The 18749-nt window shown below is 28.3% G+C and overlaps 1 protein-coding gene across 1 annotated transcript; it reads right to left on the reverse strand.

Annotated features, from left to right (window-relative positions):
• Positions 1–741: 741 nt before the first annotated feature.
• Positions 742–17790, reverse strand: LOC145754588 (uncharacterized). The gene is made up of 46 exons (XM_082570667.1): positions 17499–17790; positions 15261–15308; positions 14998–15151; positions 13369–13441; positions 13138–13267; positions 12932–13073; positions 12710–12803; positions 12587–12629; positions 12129–12240; positions 11855–12012; positions 11582–11721; positions 10773–10884; positions 10488–10641; positions 10177–10384; positions 9864–10100; positions 9281–9404; positions 9125–9191; positions 8914–9065; positions 8806–8835; positions 8544–8674; positions 8267–8428; positions 7932–8111; positions 7457–7568; positions 7248–7361; positions 7037–7166; positions 6815–6905; positions 6552–6732; positions 6005–6211; positions 5741–5863; positions 5542–5637; positions 5295–5405; positions 5006–5096; positions 4829–4917; positions 4570–4647; positions 4235–4460; positions 4082–4148; positions 3860–3947; positions 3656–3751; positions 3392–3481; positions 3237–3325; positions 2847–2983; positions 2353–2757; positions 2060–2121; positions 1821–1901; positions 1513–1634; positions 742–1326 (listed from the first exon to the last, which is right to left on the reverse strand). The coding sequence occupies exons 2-46, from the start codon at positions 15288–15290 to the stop codon at positions 975–977; spliced, it is 5871 nt and encodes a 1956-aa protein (XP_082426793.1). The 5' UTR covers positions 15291–15308; positions 17499–17790; the 3' UTR covers positions 742–974.
• Positions 17791–18749: the final 959 nt, after the last annotated feature.

Consider the following 18749-nt stretch of genomic DNA (forward strand, 5'->3'; position numbering starts at 1 on the left):
AAAAAAAACGCGCCATGCCAATCATTTCTTCGCTTTGGGCATGTGAAACATAACTGTGTAAGTTTTCTATTTTTAAGCCTCATATTCTTTAACATCGTTAATTGTTTTAATTGCCTAAATCTTAAAATTTTTATATTGATTGACAAAATATTGCTTTAGATACTACTTGTCAAATTGATCCTAATCGTCATGCCCGAGTTTGAATAACTTCATTATACCTTAACTTATCTATAATTTGATATTTATCAAAAATGGTCTTCGTCATCATATACTGTGTGACCGGGTTCTCACAGGGTTCCCGTAACAATAGACGTTTTTTGCCCAAGATTGTAGAGTATGGTCTTAAATTAATATTTGTTAAAATGAAATTTTAAAGACTAAAATCTGAGTTATTTCGGTCAATTGCTAATGCATAACTAAAATCGTAAAAAAAAACAAAGAGGGGAAAGAATAACTTTTAAGTTTTAAAGTTAAATTATTCTGCAATAACGCGGTGGACAATTAAATAGCGGATTTGTTACAGTATTTTACCATATTGGAAACGCTTATTTGATTTAATTATCGGCGTGGTGTAGTGATTAGAACACGTGGCTTTACTATATGACGTTGTTTATAACTTACTTTTGCAGCAGTCAAATGTTTTTGTAATATAAAAACGATTTCATATTTTATTGTTATGTTAATTCAATATTTTTCCCGTTATGTCTAACACTCCACAAAATCTTGAGCGAAAAATACAAGCCCGTTTAAATTTTATTAACTGCAAGTTCATAATTAATCCATCACTTACAAGTGTATTGAAATTACAGCACTAAAAGTGTTTATTACATAGCAAGCCAATAAACACGATAACGTTGGCAGGCAGAACCACAATTAAACAAAGACACAGGAAAAAGGGTGAAACCTAATTTCAAAAATGTTCACTTCTTACCATGGCAGCTTTAAAATAATTTACAGTAATAACAAAGGCTTTTTTACATTCCATACGGTCTTCTATGCATTGGATCGCTGGAGTCATGTCGAAACTGACCGCCTGGATGATGACCCAATTCATGTGGCAACATCCTTGAGGGATGGTTATAATTGGGATTTATTGGAGCTAAATCAGAAGGCAAATTATACCTGTCTTCACGAAATAAGGGTAAGGCCTGATTAGATGGTACAAATTGTCGTCTTCCTATAGAACCACGATCTAAGTGTAAATCTACACGATTAGCAAGTGAGGGAATGGGTTGGGGCTGTGAACCCCCGATTACAGGAATTCCTTGAGGTTCTCCCATGCCAAGATGATAACCATCAGGCCTGGATGCGGCAGGCGACCCCCTTCTTTTAATTAAAAAATATTTTTTAAAAACCTGCATTAACCTTGCAAAAAATTTTAAAAATAATATAAGGTTAAAAAATTTCCCATTGAACATTAAATGATACAAAAAACATAAATTAACCAAAAAAAAACAGTTAATAATATCAAACTTAAAAACCTTTTTTTTTATAATTAGCACTTATTTATACCTTGTATTTGTAACATGCATCGGTTGTGAAGCTCCAGTTTCGCGTTGTTTTTTAGCCAACATGTCATCAAAACCTGTGTCAGAACCCCACCCTGAACTCTCACTACCACTGTAGTAATAAACCTTTAAAAAACAGTAAACACTTCTTAAAAAAAATTTTTACATATTCATTGGGTGTACATACTTGAAATTTGCCCAAAAGTTTTACAAATTTTGTAAACAGTAATATACACACCACAAAATATAGATTGTTTTATTCATGTTAATACTAAAAGAAATATATCTTATATTTATGTATTTTTATCTTACCAATCCATCATTAGGAGGTTGATCCCAATCATGATAATTTCTTGGTTGAATTCGTCTTCTCTTTCTACGCAACCCTGGTCTCTGTAAAAACATTTAAAATATTTTAATAGCCCTAAAAAAATAAATGGAAAGACTAAATTAAGCAAGTTTTTACTTTATAGAGAACATTTTGCTAAAAGCACAATATTAGTTTTGTTAAAAAGTAAAATTGTTATTAATAAAAAATAATGTACACAAACCCCCTTTCTTTCCCTCACAACAAGCCTTCCATCTGGATGGTGCATTCTTGGAAGCTCTGGTCCTTAGGCAAGCAAATTAAATCAGATAATTTTTTACAATAACATATGTGTTATAAAATTAATGTGCTATAAAATTAACCTACACAGAATATTAAATTTAAATTTTTGCAACTTTTAAATTAAAAAAAAACTTTTAAAATATTAAATTTTGTTGCAACTAACATCAATTTAAAAATTTCCCAGATTTTATTTATTAAAAAAAAAATATTTGCTATTCATATAAAACTAACTACCTCTTCTTTGAAAATCTCTGGGACTATTTCCCATATTCCCAGGTTTATCTTGAAACTGAACATCTCTTAAAGGTGGGAAAGGTTGCCCTGAGTTATCTTTAAACCTTTGCTCCATTACAGGCCCAGCAGAATGCGGAACCAACAAAGGATCATCGTGAAACTGGTTATCTATTTTTCCTGCCCAGGCTTCAAGCTCAATGGGATCATCAGGCATGTTTGGAGGCAAAAAAGGCTGGGTTTCTTGCCTGGCTGGGTAACTTTGAGAGTGATCCCCACTAGGCCCCATATAGTGATTAAACCCTGAAGGACCCAGTGCATGGGGTTGGGGTGCATTATGCGACTTAAAATTGGCCCCATGATCAACAAATTGGTTGTATGATTTTTGATGAATTCTTTGACTTGAATCTGTCAAAATAAACCTTAGTTTAAATAGAGAACAGTTTAAATGTTTAAAAACAAAGACAGCAAAAAGTTAACAATAAAACTGGTTTAACCTTGAGAATGTGGGTTAAACATAAGCTCGTGAGACTGCAAAGCCGAACTATTTCCTCTTTCATCATGAAAAATAGATGGACCATGATGAGGTTTAACTGTAACTGCATCTGTCACTACTGGGATTAGTTGACTGTGTCTGTAATAAAAGATTACCGTTTTAACAGTATTCTGACTACCAACAAATTATAGGAGAAGTTGAACTAAAGTTATTGCATCTCTGTTAGTTGTTAACTTGTTAGATAACTTTTAAATGCAATGACCAGTATTTTTAGCATTTTAAACTGAAATTGGTATTTCAATATAAAAACTAAAAAACTCCCCATATTATTCTTACGCATGTGAGAATCAAATATACATAATGATACAAAAAATTACATTATTAAACTTACTGAGTTGTTTCCTCTTCACTAGTTGAATGTTTTCTTCTTCTTTTCTTTTTTTTCTTATGTTTGTGCTTTTTCTTTTTCTTTACCTCAACCTTTAATTTAAAATGATTTTAAGTAAAATTTTATTTAATTATGGAATTAAAAAAAAAAATTTATACAGTGGTATTTTGTTGATTATCATCGTCAGTTTTAACTTCACCATCTTCTACTTCCTCTGCATTTTTTGTTTGAAGAGCCTCTAACTGTTCCTAATATAATAATAAATTCAATTACAATTCATATTATGTCATACTGAAAATTAACCAATTTGTTAAAACCACCTCTTTGTTTTTTTGGTTGGTTAAACTAAGTAGTTAGATCAAGTTTAGATTTTATTTCCGTTTTAATGCAGTAAATCGATTTTCAGAATAAAATATATTTACCATTATTTCTTTTCTTTTATTTTCATCTTCTATTTCCTCATCTTCGGCCTCAGATAACTCTTTCCTTTTTTTGTGATGTTTCTTTTTCTTTTTAGGCTAAGTTATTGTTGTTATTTAAAAAAAATTTAATTGATATAAAACTTATTAATATGTTAATTTATAGATGACAAAAAAAACTTATTTAAATATAAATTAATTTTTAACCGGATCGTTTTCCTCATGTTGCGTCTTAAAAGAAAGTGGGTCAACACCAGGTGGCATTAACTCTTCTACTCCTGGTGGGGCAGGTTGACTGAATAAAAAATAGGTACATTTAGGAATGGGAAGAATGCTTAACATGACCTCAGTATAAAACACTCTAGAAAAGATACTTGTTTGGACAGTATTGACTTGCTAGATAAAAAACACAAAAAACTTTTTATTTACCTTAGCCCTGTTGGTTTAAGCATAGCTTCCCCATCTCCTGGAGGAAGAGGATGATCATGCTCACCCACTAAATAAATATATTTGCTTTACTGCATCAATGTCTTTTTGCAGATTTACTGCATCAATGTCTTTTTGCAGATTTAAAGTTCTTACCTCTAGGGGATGAAGTTATTACTGTTTGATGTTTAGCACTATTCTGGTAGCCAGGTGGATGCCCTTGTGGCTGCAATTGGGGAATTCTATGAGAATCAAATCGTTGCTGGAGGGGAAAGCTGGGTGCCCTCACATGTGCTTGGCTTCTTGGTTGTAGTTGTTGGTTATTTCTTGGATTAGGATCATGGTATACATGGTGGCCTTGGTGGTTATCAGATGACAAATGCTAAACAATATATTGCCGTTTTAAATTTAAATATTTTTGTTAAGTTATGTTTAGAAAAAAACAAGGATGAAAATTATGCAAAACCAAAAAAAAATAAATAAAAGGTCACCATGTTATCTTCTATATGGCCTGGCATCTTAGTTGGTTGGAGATGTTGGCCTCTAATATGTGGATTTTCTTCAGATATCTTAATAAAATCAGTTTTTAAATTTTTTAAAGAACAGATAAAGAGGCTTGACCTACATTATTTTTACAGCAAATGTAACAGACAACCCCTAATAAAATGTTCGTAAACTTAATAAAAAACACTATCTAAATTATTTAAAAAAGATTAAAATGTTAGCTAACAGTTTATTTTTAAAACTGACTTTATTTTGATATTCCAAATGTTGTTGTTGCTGATGATAGCGAATTGAGGGGCTTTGCTGTTGATGGGAATAAAGGGAGCCACCATGACCTATATGCATATATACAAAAACAAAACAGATGAATTAATAAAAAATAAGAATTTTTTTAAACTTAGAGAGTTTTACAACACAATTTACCCTTATAATTTTTTTGTTGGTAGGAGTGATGTTGAGATGAATATCTAGGTGGGCCATCCATACTTTTATTAATCATTGTATGAGATTGGCCCTAGGTGAGTTATTTTTATATTAATAACCTGATACTTTGATATAAATATTTTAACAAAAAAACATAAGTTTAAAATTGACTAATGTTTAAAAAAGAAAAAAAAAATTAGGTACAATATTTTAATAATTATTTCTGTAATAAAAAAAGTTTTGTTAAATATATACTTTATACGAACATTTTTTTCAAAAATATTTATACCATAATATTTGAATCCTTTATACCAGACTTTAAATCAGTATTTGAATTTAAATTTCCTTGGTTTAAATAAGGAGATGAAGCTAACTTTTGATCATGATCTGGATGTGGCATCTAGAATAGATTGTCTTATAAAATTTTTTTTTTAATTTTAATTTAAATAAAATTTCGTTTAAAAAAATTTAAATAAAATAAAATTTTGTTTAAAAAAATTTAAAAAAATCTATTGAAATAAAATAATTCTTTTTACCTCGAGTTTTTGTTGGTTATAATAAGAACTATGTTGATAAGCATTACTGTGTTGTTGATAATGCTGTTGATTAGCCCAATACCATTGCATATATGCCTAGTGAAAAAATGGCTTTTAGAGTTTAAAACAAGTACAAAAAAAAATTTATGTAAAAAAAGTAAACTAAGTTCATGCTGGGACGTAATAATATCAAAATTACTTTTTGTTGTTGTTGACCCCAATGTTGAAGTTGTTGCATATAATGCATCTGCATTTTTCTCATTTCATCAACTGACATATCAGCTGCAGTCCGGCCGTGTTTTTCTAACCATACATTCATGTCCTAAAAAAATATTTCTTGCAAAGTAAACTGAACTGTACTCGTTTCAAAACAATTAAATTTTTTTTCCCAAAAACATAAGAATTTGTTACATTTGCATGGGTTATTAGGTTCTACTGATGATTAAAAAAATACTCATTATACCCTTTTATGTTTATCTTGCTCTATTGTAAAGTAGTCCAACTTAGTTTTGTCATCCACGATGGTAGTATTACCGTCAACCTTTGCAATTTTACTTTTTTTTAGAGCTTCTAACTCCAAAAGTTGACTTTTCATTTCAGGATCATCAAGAACTTGCTTTCTTTCTTTTTCTATTTCTTCTTGAATTTCTCTTTTAATTTGTGCACGAACCTATTAAAACATAAAAAAAATCGAAAGTGAGATTTTAGTTTTAAAAAACATTATTCTTAATCAAAAGAGATATTTTTAAGTAGCTTTATTTATACATGACTTTTGTATTCCATGTTTTTAAAACTTTAAAAAGTATATACATTAAAAATGCTAAAAAGTTTGTTTCGAAATAGTATCATGTCACAATCACAACCTGTAACAATTCATACTTTGTTGTATACATAAACTAACAAAACCTTTCAATTTATTTGGTTAAAATTAAAACTATAAAATTTAAGTAGGTGAAAAAAAAAATTTTGAAATGAATAAATGTTTCTAAAGCCACAACAAATATTCAAACCTCTTCCCTGATTCTCATGATTTCTTTTTGCTTCTCTTGCTCCAACATCTGCTCTTTAATTTGCTCTTTCTTAGCTCTTTCTGCTTTTTCAATGTTTTCTCGCATCTTTTTTTTCACTTCTTCTTTTAAAATTCTTTGTTCCTCAGACCAAGCATGCAATTTCTCAGCTTGTGTTTTGTTCCTAATTTTTTCACATTATATAAATATATATTGTTAAATCCTAAAAATTAAATTAAAAAAAAATGATAAATAATTTTGCTTACTTTCCAGCATCTTTTATGTCAGACTCTTTGACTGATTGTGCAGTAATAGAATCCAAATCACTTTTACAGTAAATTTTTCCATCAATAAACTCTAACAACAATTAAAAAACTTTAAAATTTCTATTTAAATAAAACAAATTGAAAGATTATAGAAAGTAAACCAAAACTTCACTATATTAAAAAGAAGTTTAGTTTTAATAAAAAAATATGAAAAATATTAACCTGAAATGTTTGAAGGGTTTGGTGTGCCATCTTTAAACAACTTTCCTCCTTCAATAGAAGAAAATGCAATCTTTCGACTTTTTAAACTTGCTCCTCCAGAAAATACTTTTTCTGAACCCATTGCATCAACCTAAGGTAGGTTTATAATAAAATAAAGATTTTTGTGTTGCCCTTTCAGAGTAATAAAAAATTAAAAACACCAAAATTTTACCATTTTTCTAGACATAAAATTTGGAGATTCATCTTCTTGTTGTTTTTTTTCTTTCATTCTTTGCATTAACTTTCTTGTTAGATCATCTTTGCACTTTGTTTTTAATATCACATCCTAAAATAAAAGAATGCCTTTGATCAATTATGACAATAAATATTTAAAAAACAACACAAAAGCATTTATTTAAAAAGTCAATACTTAGCGCATACCATGTCCTTATCCCATCTGTTGCTTAGTATTTCTGGTTCAGGAACAACTGCGTTTGTAACGTTAGTTAAAGTTATCTGTTTGGGGATTCCTGCAACTGTTGGAATAGCTAGGCTGAAAAAGTAAGGTTTCACATAAAAAAAGGTTAAAATTTAAATTTTAAGAAATATTTGCTCACTACTCAGTTAAAGGAGAATAAAACTAAAAAAATGAAAAATTTAAAATTTTATTATAAATTCTTAATAAATAATGTGAATAAAATAATCTAGGGTCGTGAATTAGGATTTTTAAAATCGTTTTTTTTTTTTAAACTAAAAAATTTATATTGGTCTAAAATTTATTGTAAAACCTTTTTATAAAAAAGAATTTAATAAATACTAAACTGGGACCCATAAACTACTTCTATTTAAGTTACATACCAAAAAACAATTAATAATTTATACAAGCATGAACAACTTTTCTGAGTTTTGCTCTTACTGGGCTGGTAAAATTCCAGCAGCTTGCAGTTGTTTTTGTTGAAGAAAAAGCATTTGTTGAGCTTGGTGCAAACTTTGTTCTTGTTCAGTTGTCAAACTTACAAGAGGTTGCCTTCTTGAACTATTAGATGAAGAATAAGATGATGACCGACTGTAACTTCGACTAAATCTTCTTCTCCTTCTGTAGAATAATAGATTATTTGAATTTTAAAAAATAGATATAAAAAATAAAAAAATAAAATCTTTTCCACAGTTCTTACTCCTTTGGCTAAACAGAAATTATTTTTTAAAATTAATAATTCTGCTGTGTTAAAAAAATTAAAATTTAAAACAAACCTTCCCCCTCTTTTTTTTCGTCTACCATGCCTGTCCCTTTTTTCACTTTTTTGTTCTTCATTTTCACTTCTTCTTTGTTCCTTTTCTGTGTTTTCTTCAATTTTTTGTTGTTTTTCTACATCTGATCGCATTTTACAAGCTTTAACATAGCATTCGAGAATTCTATTCAAAATAAAAGTCTTTGAAAAATTTTTAAGATTAAAAAAATAAGAATAATTTTATTAAAAATTAAATAGTAAACTTAAAATGTATTTTACTCCATATTTATTCGGCATACTTATTTTCTGCAAGCATCGGTTTATTCCATTTTGATAACATTTCTGAACTTGATTTAGTTATTTTTATAGGTGTTTCATCTGAACAAACTTGATCAAGCATATCACTAACACAAACTTCAACTTCATGTATCTAAAATTTATCAAAAAATGTTTAACTTTATAAGACTTAATTCTATTTTTAAAACATTTATTTAATGCATTGCAATGCATTAAAAAATACAACTTAAAAAATTATGATTTTAGGTAAAACACATGACATACCATTTTTTGCTTGCCTTCTTCAAATAAAACCTGAAAATAACTTAATAATTTAACATTTTCTTGCCTTGTCAAAAAAAAAATTATTATTAACTTATAAAAAACATTTACCTCGTTAATCACATTATTTAGACAACCCTTTACATCTTCTTCCACTTGATCTTGTTGCTCTGTTACTTTATCAACCAATCCCATAACACATCTCACAGTGTATATTTCATCAAGTGTTAGTTCAAATACATTTAATGGAGCTTGGGCCTCTGCTAAATACATTACAAATATTTTTTGTGAAATTTTTATTTTAAATAAAAAAAATACAAACCATTTTTGGAATTAGCCTGTGGTTCTTCTTTATCTGCCTTATCTTTCATCTTTGTCACATTTTGACTCTGTACATACATAAATTTCAAAATACACTTAAAATAATTTTTAAAATAATATTTTATAATCCACTGTACAATTTAAGCCAACTAACTACCTTTTTCACTTGTTTCTGAACTTCATAAGTTTTGTCAAATTCCGCCCACCACGGAACATCATCATCATTTTTATTAGTTTCAACCCTTTCTCCGACAGCATAAACATTCTTCATACTTCCATCCCTTTTTGGATTTCAAAAATGTCAAATAATATGCAGTAAATGTAAGTTTAAATAACTACTTTTTATTTTTTTTTCTAAAAAAGTGCTATTATAAAGAAAATTATGTATTAAATAATGAGTCTCATTCAAGTAATAATAAAAAAAAATATAAAAAAAATTCTTACTTAAAAAAAATACAAATAACTCTTATAATGTAGTCATAAAATTGCCATACTTTCAATTTTATTTTTTTACTTGATTGAAAAATTTTAAACATATTGCTGGCAAAGCTTGCAAAATTAGGGTAAAATAAAAAGGTAAAAAAATTATTCAAAGCCATGTACTCAAAATTTAGAAGAAAAAAAAAGTCTGCAGAAATAAAAAAGCAAAGAATAAAGAGAACAGTTAAAAAAAAAAAATGAAATAAAACTTTGCACAGGTAATTTTTTTTAGCTCATAAATATTTTAATATTTATCTTACTTTTCAGGCGAGCAACTTCTAAATGATCTGCTTCTGCTTGATGAGTAAGACCTTGAAGTTGACCTAGAATAAGATCGACTTGATCTAGAGTATGAGCGACCAGATCGAGAATATGATCTCGAACTATAACTTCTTGAGGTAGAGCGAGAATACGAGCGCGACCTTGAGCGATGGCGACGCCTTTTCCTCCTTCTGTAAGATCTCGACCTTGATGAGTAAGACGAAGAAGAGTAAGATCTGTAATACAAAATAACTGTTATAAATTGCAATTAAAAAAACAAATAGGAATTAGTGTGTTAAAACCAAATTCTACCTTGAAGAATAACTTTTTATCTTTTTGCTATCATCGCTGTCATCTTCTACATATATTCCAATTCCAGCTGGTTCTTCATAGTTTTTAAAGCCTCGACCCCAACCAGGGCCCCATATGCCACTCCCTCTCCATGGTACGGTTCCACCCCTACCTGGCCCTGTCACAATTGCAGGAGGAATACCATAGAGATCAAAACCTTGATATTGATCTGAAACAAAATTACAACTTCAGGAAATTTTTACTTATTCTTTGTTATCACTACAAAAATAAACATAAACCAATTATTAATTTCTTTATCAAAATTTTGTTACCATATCCTCTACCCCTTCCTCTGAAATTTCCTCTTCCTCTCCAGCCTCTACCGCCCCTGTATGGTGGACGCCCTCTGAAGAAATGATCAAATCCGCCTCTACCTCCTCTAAAACCTCCTCTTATACCTCTTAATCGTTGGTATTCACCAAGTGCCTTCCCAAAAATAAAATGTTTTATAAGTACAAGTTTGCACACGATACTAAACAAATGTTCACAAGCATTGGAATATTTTAATATCGAAAAGTATACAATAAAATCACAATTGTAACTTTTTTAAAACCTACATTGTCAAAGTCATTTCCTCCTCCAACAAATGAATTAACCTCTGCAAAATCAAAAGAATCACTGAATGCTGAAGATATGGAAGATAAACTTATTGTTGAAAGGCTGTTTAATCTTTAAAAAAAATTATATATAGATTGTTTTTGAATTGTGATTGATTTGGGGTTTGAATCCAAGATTTTATAGATTCGAAATTAACAAATACGCATGGATTCACTGGTAATAACTTAACATAAAATTCAATTAAACTAACAGTTATTTTAACGCAAGGCATTGATAACAACAATAGCGGAGTGATAACCCTATTTTTGCACATACTTATATAAAAACATTAGTAACATTTATCTCTAATTTTTTTATGTGCAATTGTTGCAACACTAATTTGGTTGTGCAAAAAGATTAAAAAAGGTTGCTGGCAGTAGCATAAATTAGATACATAAACAAAATATTGCTTTTACTTTTGTTGGCATATATTGAGTTCTGTGTTTTCTTTTTTTAATAGAAATAAACCCTATGCTATGAGAATTTTAGTCTTCCATACAAATTATATACAAAATTCAGTATATTAAAATATCAATACCATAGTGCTGAATAACTACTTTTAAGCATTAGCACTGCAATTATTAAGTAGCAGAGAAATTATTTAACTCTATCCACAACCACATAATAGCAATAGCTTAATACTTGGCTACCGCAGTATATATTTAACAAACAATTTTTATAGAATAAAACTACAGATTTATTGGAGGTATTTTTTTCTTGTTTAAAATTAAAACACAACTTAATTTTTAAAATTAGAATATTGTTGAACCTGCTTAATTTTTTTGTTGTATTTTTGTTTTCAAAGTCGCTTACTATTTCATCCTCCCCCTTTTCTTCCAAAGATAATTTTTCTTGATTAGAAACATTCTCAATTAAAGTATCATCTCTTTTCTTTGATTTTTTGGTTTTCTAAACAAAAATTACCTTTTTAGTTCAGAAATTAAAACTTTTCCTGGAAAAAACAAATGAAAAATCAACCTAATATTACAATAATAAAATTCAACATTTTCATTATAAATGTTTAACTGCATTTTTTAAAAACCTTTTTTTTCTTCTTGTGTTTATGTTTTTTCTTTTTTCTTTTTTTTATATCATTTTCATCATTGCTGTTGACCACACTTGGTACTTTGTTTTCATCACCAGGTTGTAAAATTTTATCCTCTGGTGATAAAAGTTTCTCTGTTTCCATTTTCTCATCAGCTTTTTAATTTAAAATTAAGTAAAAAAATAAGTCCAAATATGGGTTTGTTTTGATATTGTAGTAGTTAATTACCTATCTTTGATAAAATCAAAAAGTTAAACAGTTTTTTTTTTACTTTTTTGTTGAGTAGCAGCAGCTTGTATTTTTTTTGCTAGTTCAGCCTCCTCTAATGGATGTAATTCTTCATTGTTAGAATATTCTTGAACATCACTTTCCTCTTTATTTGCCTAAAAATAGCAACAATAAATTATGGATCAATTGTTTTAGTTTTAAAGTAATCTATAAGTTATAAGGGACTGATGTCAGAAAAAGATGGATATTTTTTTTCTAAAATTAAAAAATCATTTTTTTTCAACGAGTTGTTGTTGTTGTATGTCAATGAACTGCATTAAGTTGGGATTTGAAAAATAAACAAATATAGAAAACAGCTAATTATGTTACACTGAACATAACAGAACAACATTCTTGCAACTAAGAAAAACCTTTATGGTGTTATTAGACAAAAAATCGTAAAAGTTCTAACATTTTACCTAAATTAATTTTTTAAATGTATTCAAGAGGCAAAAAACCAACCTTTCGAGTTAAACGATCTTTGTTTCTCTTTTCATGTCTTCGTCTATAAAAAAATATTTTAAATAAAACCTCCTGCAATGATATTTACACTTCGATATTGAAAAAATTCTGTTGTCATCAAACCTGTGTTTTTCTTTCCTTTTATCCTCTTCTTCAAAATTTTCCTCAACATTTTTAATGTTTCGATAATCAGTGTCATCAGCGAAGTTATCAGCAGCTTAGTTTAAGATATTAAAGTTAACTATTTGGTATAGTAGTAGGCTATATGAAAAAAAACAGATAGAATAAACTTGGATATAAATATTAATGTTTTTTTTTAGATAACAATTTAATTAATTGACTCACCATTGCTGTTTTCAGTGTTATCATCACTATAATCATGTCGCAAAGTACTAGCCATTAAACCTCGACGTCGAAACTTTGGATCTTTTTGTCGTTTCTTTTTTGCCATTGTTATAAGTGCACTTTCAAAACTTTCATCAATACCCTTACAAAAATATTCAAAAAAATGATTTGACTTTAAAGTATATTGAAGATTTTAAATAACCAACCTTTGGAGAATTTTTTTTTTCTGCTTTTTCTTCAACCAAATTACTCATATTTTTATTCAGCTCTATCTCTTTAGCAAGCAAGTCATCCAATCCTGGTAAATTTGCTGGTACACTAGGTCCAATATCCCCACTAAAATATTAACAGATGTTTTAAACTGCAAAAACTATTGAGGTATGAACAAAGGAGTTACAAAAATAGTTCTTTGCTTAATTAAAACAAACTATATTAACCAGTCTGGTGCAGAATCTTTAGTATCTTTATTTTCAGTAGATATGTTGAAGTCTTTTGAAAGCCGCCTACCTGCTAAATATAGTTGTCAATGAATAGTGATATTTCTGATTTGTTTATTAACTTAAAAAAACATAGCTTTAAAGCAATGAAAAAATTATAATAAAAATATTCTAATAGGCAAAATAAGTGTAAAGCAAATATTGTTAATAAGTAAGTACCCCCAAATACCAATGTGGAAACATTTGACAACTAACCAACTATAATAAGGAAAAGGGAACAGGTTCAGGTTGTTTTAAGGTAGTATAATAAGCAAAAAAACATATACATACATTGTAAAATATGTTTGTTTATTAATATATAACCTGTTAGAAACTAGCATATAAACCCCTCACACTTTAATTTCAAAACTATTATAATTTATTTTTTTATAAAAAATATTGAAAAATCTAATAAAGTGCGTTATCATATTTCTTTTTAAAAAAAGGGTAAGATTAAAAAAAAAAATTTAGTAATTGAACACTTACTATTCAATTGTTAATTTAACAATTTTACGTTTTATTATATTGGTAAAGTAAAGTTTTATTGCTAAGGCAGTTTAGCTTTAACAAAATTATGCAAAACCCTTTCCAAAAAACTTTATTGTAATTTTTTTTAAAACCATTACACAAAAATCCTTTGCAAAAATTTTAACTTTCAATATTTTATTTTTAAACTTTATTTTGTTAACAATATAAGCTATTTTATTTTATAACCACATTTTTAAAAAACACCAAGTATTTTTAAAAGAAAGTTACAATATTCGAAAAAAAATTCACTGAAGTTATTTTGTTTTATCCAGGTAGTTTACTTAATCAATAAAATTTTAAACTACTGAAGAAAATTTTTGATTTAGTTTTGCAAATGTGCAAAAACTTAAGTTCATTTTTTTATTAATTGAAATGTTATATGGGGACATGATTAAAGTAAAATTTAATGCATAACATTTTTTTTTAAAACATGCATACTTTAATTTAAAATGTTACAACTGTTAACTTTTTAAAAGATATTCAAAGAGGTCAAATGCAAAAAAATATATGTCCCAAGTCTGCTTACAACATTAAAATCAGTGTTAATTCGAATTATTAAATTGAATAAATTTAATTTAAATTTAAATTTTAAATTCTTTTTGTTACAACTTTTCAAGCCTATGTACGCCAGGTTTTCAACGCTTAAGCAAACTTGTTAAATATTAATCCCCACTTTACACTTTTTTTAATGAACTAAAAGTGTATATGATAAATGGACTGTTAATTTTAATTATATATTTGCTACTTTATTAACATTTTGTTTTATTCATTTAATCCCCAATGTTTGCAAGTTATTGTCACCACCTTTGTAGTTTTGATTTTGTGGACTACGGGCCGAAAGATTTCAGGTTCGAGCTGCACCATTGCCACACTATTCGCCCTTGAGCCCAGCGTTTACAGAAAGGTCAAACGTGTCACAATATCACACCCTTACCCAATAAAAAAATTTAAAACCTATCACCTTAAAGTGATATAGAAAAAAAAAATAGTTTTTGTTCCATCCCTAATATATATAGAAATGATTATAATTACCTAGAATTTAAAAGTACAAAAAAAGATTACCAGCGCTTTGAATAATATCTAATTCAGGAATGGTTGAACCAGCTGGAAAAGAGGTTGTAGTTTTTTCACCATTACTGTCAATTTTTATTATTTCCGTTTTAATAAGTTTGCCAGTTTTGGAATTTTTTATATATCTTCGAATCACCTTCTTTGCCTTTTAAAATAATGTGTTGAAAAAACGTTTATATATGTTTGTTGAACCACTATAAAAATACTTATAATTGTTCTAATTAAATCTTTCGTATTTATTAAATTTGATTTACCTTATTTTTAGAGATTGAACCTTTTTCCATTTTAGGTCTTTTACAGAACTAAAAAAAAATAAACAATTGTAAAAATTTTTACCTCTAAGTTCAACAGTTAATATGTTTGTTTCATGCGAATGTTTGTAAGCCATTATATTTAAATTAGGATATGTTTTAAACAAAATATTGCTTTTTTACTAAATTTATATACTCCAAAAAAAATTTCAAAACACAGTAAAAGGCACAATCAAAGCAAAATAAGATTATTTTCCTAAGCTCTTCCAGGTTTCTCTTTAATTATTATAAGAACTTTTTATATATACTTGAAAAATATAAAAGCTTTCTTTTGATAGTCTTTTGTTTTAGAAAATTGGCTTGGTGAATATTTTTATATATATATATACATGTTTTTTTGCCGTTTTTAATTTTTAGTTATCTTAGAGTTGTTCTCATATTTGTATTGTAGGAAGGTGTTTTTATATTAACTGTTATTTTAAGGTATGCCAGGACTAGTTTATGTTTCAAAAAAATGAAAAGGTTCATAAAAATCCATTTAATAATTACCCCCTTTTTCAGAATAATAGGGTGGGGGTAATAATTTAACGCATATTATTTAGACAATGAAAGTGTTTCTACAATAATTCTTTTTTTAAAGTGTCAGTAGATTAAAATTTTCACATTTTGATAATTATCATAAATGACTGCTTAAGTACGTTTATCGATTTTTTGGTAATTTTTATATATAAAATAATAGCATGTTCATTAAATCTATTGCTTTTTACATTGATTAAAAATATTTCAAACTTGCAGTTGTAGGACAAGCGTACATTTCAATGACAGATTAAAACTTGCGACCATACTGCTATGAGGTAAAATGCAGATGATAAGACACTTAAATAGTTGTTGTAAAACAAGGCTTAAATCGTTTATTGAGTTAAATGATCAATAATTAAATCATAACATGGTCAATGGCGTAGATCTTGGTGGTAAAGGAGGTGCATGCACTTCCATTTATAATTTTAATATGTGCCAAATATATGTGGCACCTATAGGATGTTTGCAGAATGTTGCATTTTTGGCGTAAAAATGAATAGTTATTTACGCAATCTAAAAAATCTCGCAATAACAAATGCTTGAAATGTCGCCAAGTTTCGTTATATTATTGATGCCATAAGTTAAAATATGCACCTACGTTGTAGATTGCCTAAAACTGGCATTATTGCAAAACAAATAGCGATTGTCTGGTGCCTTATATTACATAAAAATTGTAGTACCAATTATACCTATGTTAGTTAAAGACTTATGTGGTCTGCTATTATTGCGAATATTAAATTTAAGACTATTTAGAGTCAAGTTAAACCTAATAAGAGCACTTAAAAATGCTGATTTCAGCGAAGATTGTACTATTTTTTGGCACCCCTAAATTTAATTAAATTTTTTTTTGGACTAATGACCACAAACACGAAAAATTCAAAAACAAAAATACCTTGCCAATGTAAAAAAAAAATTAAACTTGCGTGTTTTTGCATGTTTGGATGCTTAAATAATTTTTATAAGAATCTAGTTAAGTTTGCATTGATGCAGTGTAATCAATTAATAATAATTGATATTATTAAATATATCGCAAACACAATGTAAGATATTATCAATGCTGAAAATTGGCTTAGTGTGTTTACTTGTAAAAGTAATAAAAAATTTATAAACAATCAAAATATAAGCTTAGTGAGTGATTTTAGCAGTGTCAATAATTAGATTATGTTTAAAAGAATTTGAACCATCATCTATTTGTCAAATAAATCTAGTAACTATTATTAAAAGAGCCTGTAAAATATATACAGTAAACCTATTGTTTGCAACAATAGTTTTTCAAATAGACAAGTGACTTTGCTTTAAAGTAATATAAATATTTCTATACCTACCTATTAAGTAACATAGAAAATGCATTTATTTGAAAATTCTGCATTTTTTAAGTTTGAATTTCCAATAAGTGACACTGAAGCAAACAATCAAACAATAAAAAAGTAAGCATGTGCATGTAAGATACGTTTTGACAAGGCAGTTTTGTTTTGCACATTTCAAGGATAAATCTGCCTTGCACACACAATTAAACGCCAAAGATCACCTTGCTTTCCAGACCAATTTATTAATATACATTTTTTCTATTTCCTAATTATTACTGACAGTAAAATATCTTAAAATTGTTTTAAACTTATTAAATAAAACATAGCCTGAAAAAAAAAAAAAAAGATAACTTACAACATAAGAGTACAAAATGAATTCTAAAGATATGCTGTGGAGTTGCGAAGCCCGTCAGTAGGTAATGATTGTCAGATTGTAAAAATCAATAAAAACGAATCGCAACAATTCCAATTATTAAAAGTAGTGGATTAGCATTTAATAATTTGGAAGTTAGTCCGCTTGTGTGGAAGGTTCTATAGCTTCTTAATAAGCAGACTTGTACTATAGAAATTTTATTTTTAGCCAAGATTAAAGAAATGTATTCAACACTAACTCTTAAACATTTCTTAACAGAACAGTTACACGCGATGCTGGGAACCGCGGCTATTGAGTAAAAAGAACTGTAATAATTACAGTGTTGCCAAACATATAAAGATTAAAATAAGACTTTTAAACTTTAAAATTTTTAATTGTTTTAAAATATAAGTTTTAAATTTTTAATTTATTACTAAAAAATAGTTCATATAAAATATTAGTAACAGCTTACCCAATTCATGTTTTTAAATTGTAACACATTAAAGTCCCACAATGCAATTTACATCACGTGCAAGTTTCTGGTTAACACGGGGACGCGGAATTTGAGGGAATGGAAAATGAAGGAACGGAAATTGAAGGAACGGAAAATGAAGGAACCGGAAAATGAAAGAACGGAAAATGAAGGAACCGGAAAATGAAGAAACGGAAAATGAAGGAACCGGAAAATGAAGGAACGGAAAATGAAGGAATCGGAAAATGAAGGAACGGAAATTGAAGGAAAGTGAAAAAAGGAGAGGCGGAATTATAAAAAAATAAAACGCGGAAATTCCGTTGACTGTTTATTTGTATTTAAGTCAATATTATTTAAGAAATAAACGGGAATTTTACATAAGAAGGTTTGGGTATGCTGGGGTTATAAAAATTAACTCATTATTGCTTATCAGTTCTCGAATAAATGACAGTAATCCTAAATAAACAGTCAACGGTATTTCCGCGTTTTAGTATTTAAGATTCCGCCCTCTCCTTTTTTGCTTTCCTTCATTTTCCGGTTCCTTCATTTTCCGGTTCCTTCAATTTCCGTTTCTTCATTTTCTGGTTCCTTCATTTTCCGTTCCTTCATTTTCCGGTTCCTTCATTTTCCGTTCCTTCATTTTCCGTTCCTTCAATTTCCATTCCCTCATTTTCAGTCGACCCGTTAACACTTGATTGGATTCGCGGTACCAATGATGATGGTTACTGTTATGCGATAGGCAACTTAACAAATAACGTGTTTAAAAAAGTGCAAAGTGTTTA

The sequence above is a fragment of the Corella eumyota genome, chromosome 1, assembly GCF_963082875.1.
Source record: "Corella eumyota chromosome 1, kaCorEumy4.1, whole genome shotgun sequence".
Classification (NCBI taxonomy): domain Eukaryota; kingdom Metazoa; phylum Chordata; class Ascidiacea; order Phlebobranchia; family Corellidae; genus Corella; species Corella eumyota.

Coding starts and splice junctions, on each gene's coding strand:
- LOC145754588 (XM_082570667.1), bottom strand. CDS start 15,290: ATGGAAAAAGGTTCAATCTCTAAAAATAAG. Junction 13,268..13,368: donor AAAGATTCTGCACCAGACTG/GTTAATATAGTT, acceptor TTAATATTTTAG/TGGGGATATTGGACCTAGTG. Junction 1,635..1,820: donor AACCTCCTAATGATGGATTG/GTAAGATAAAAA, acceptor TGTTTTTTAAAG/GTTTATTACTACAGTGGTAG.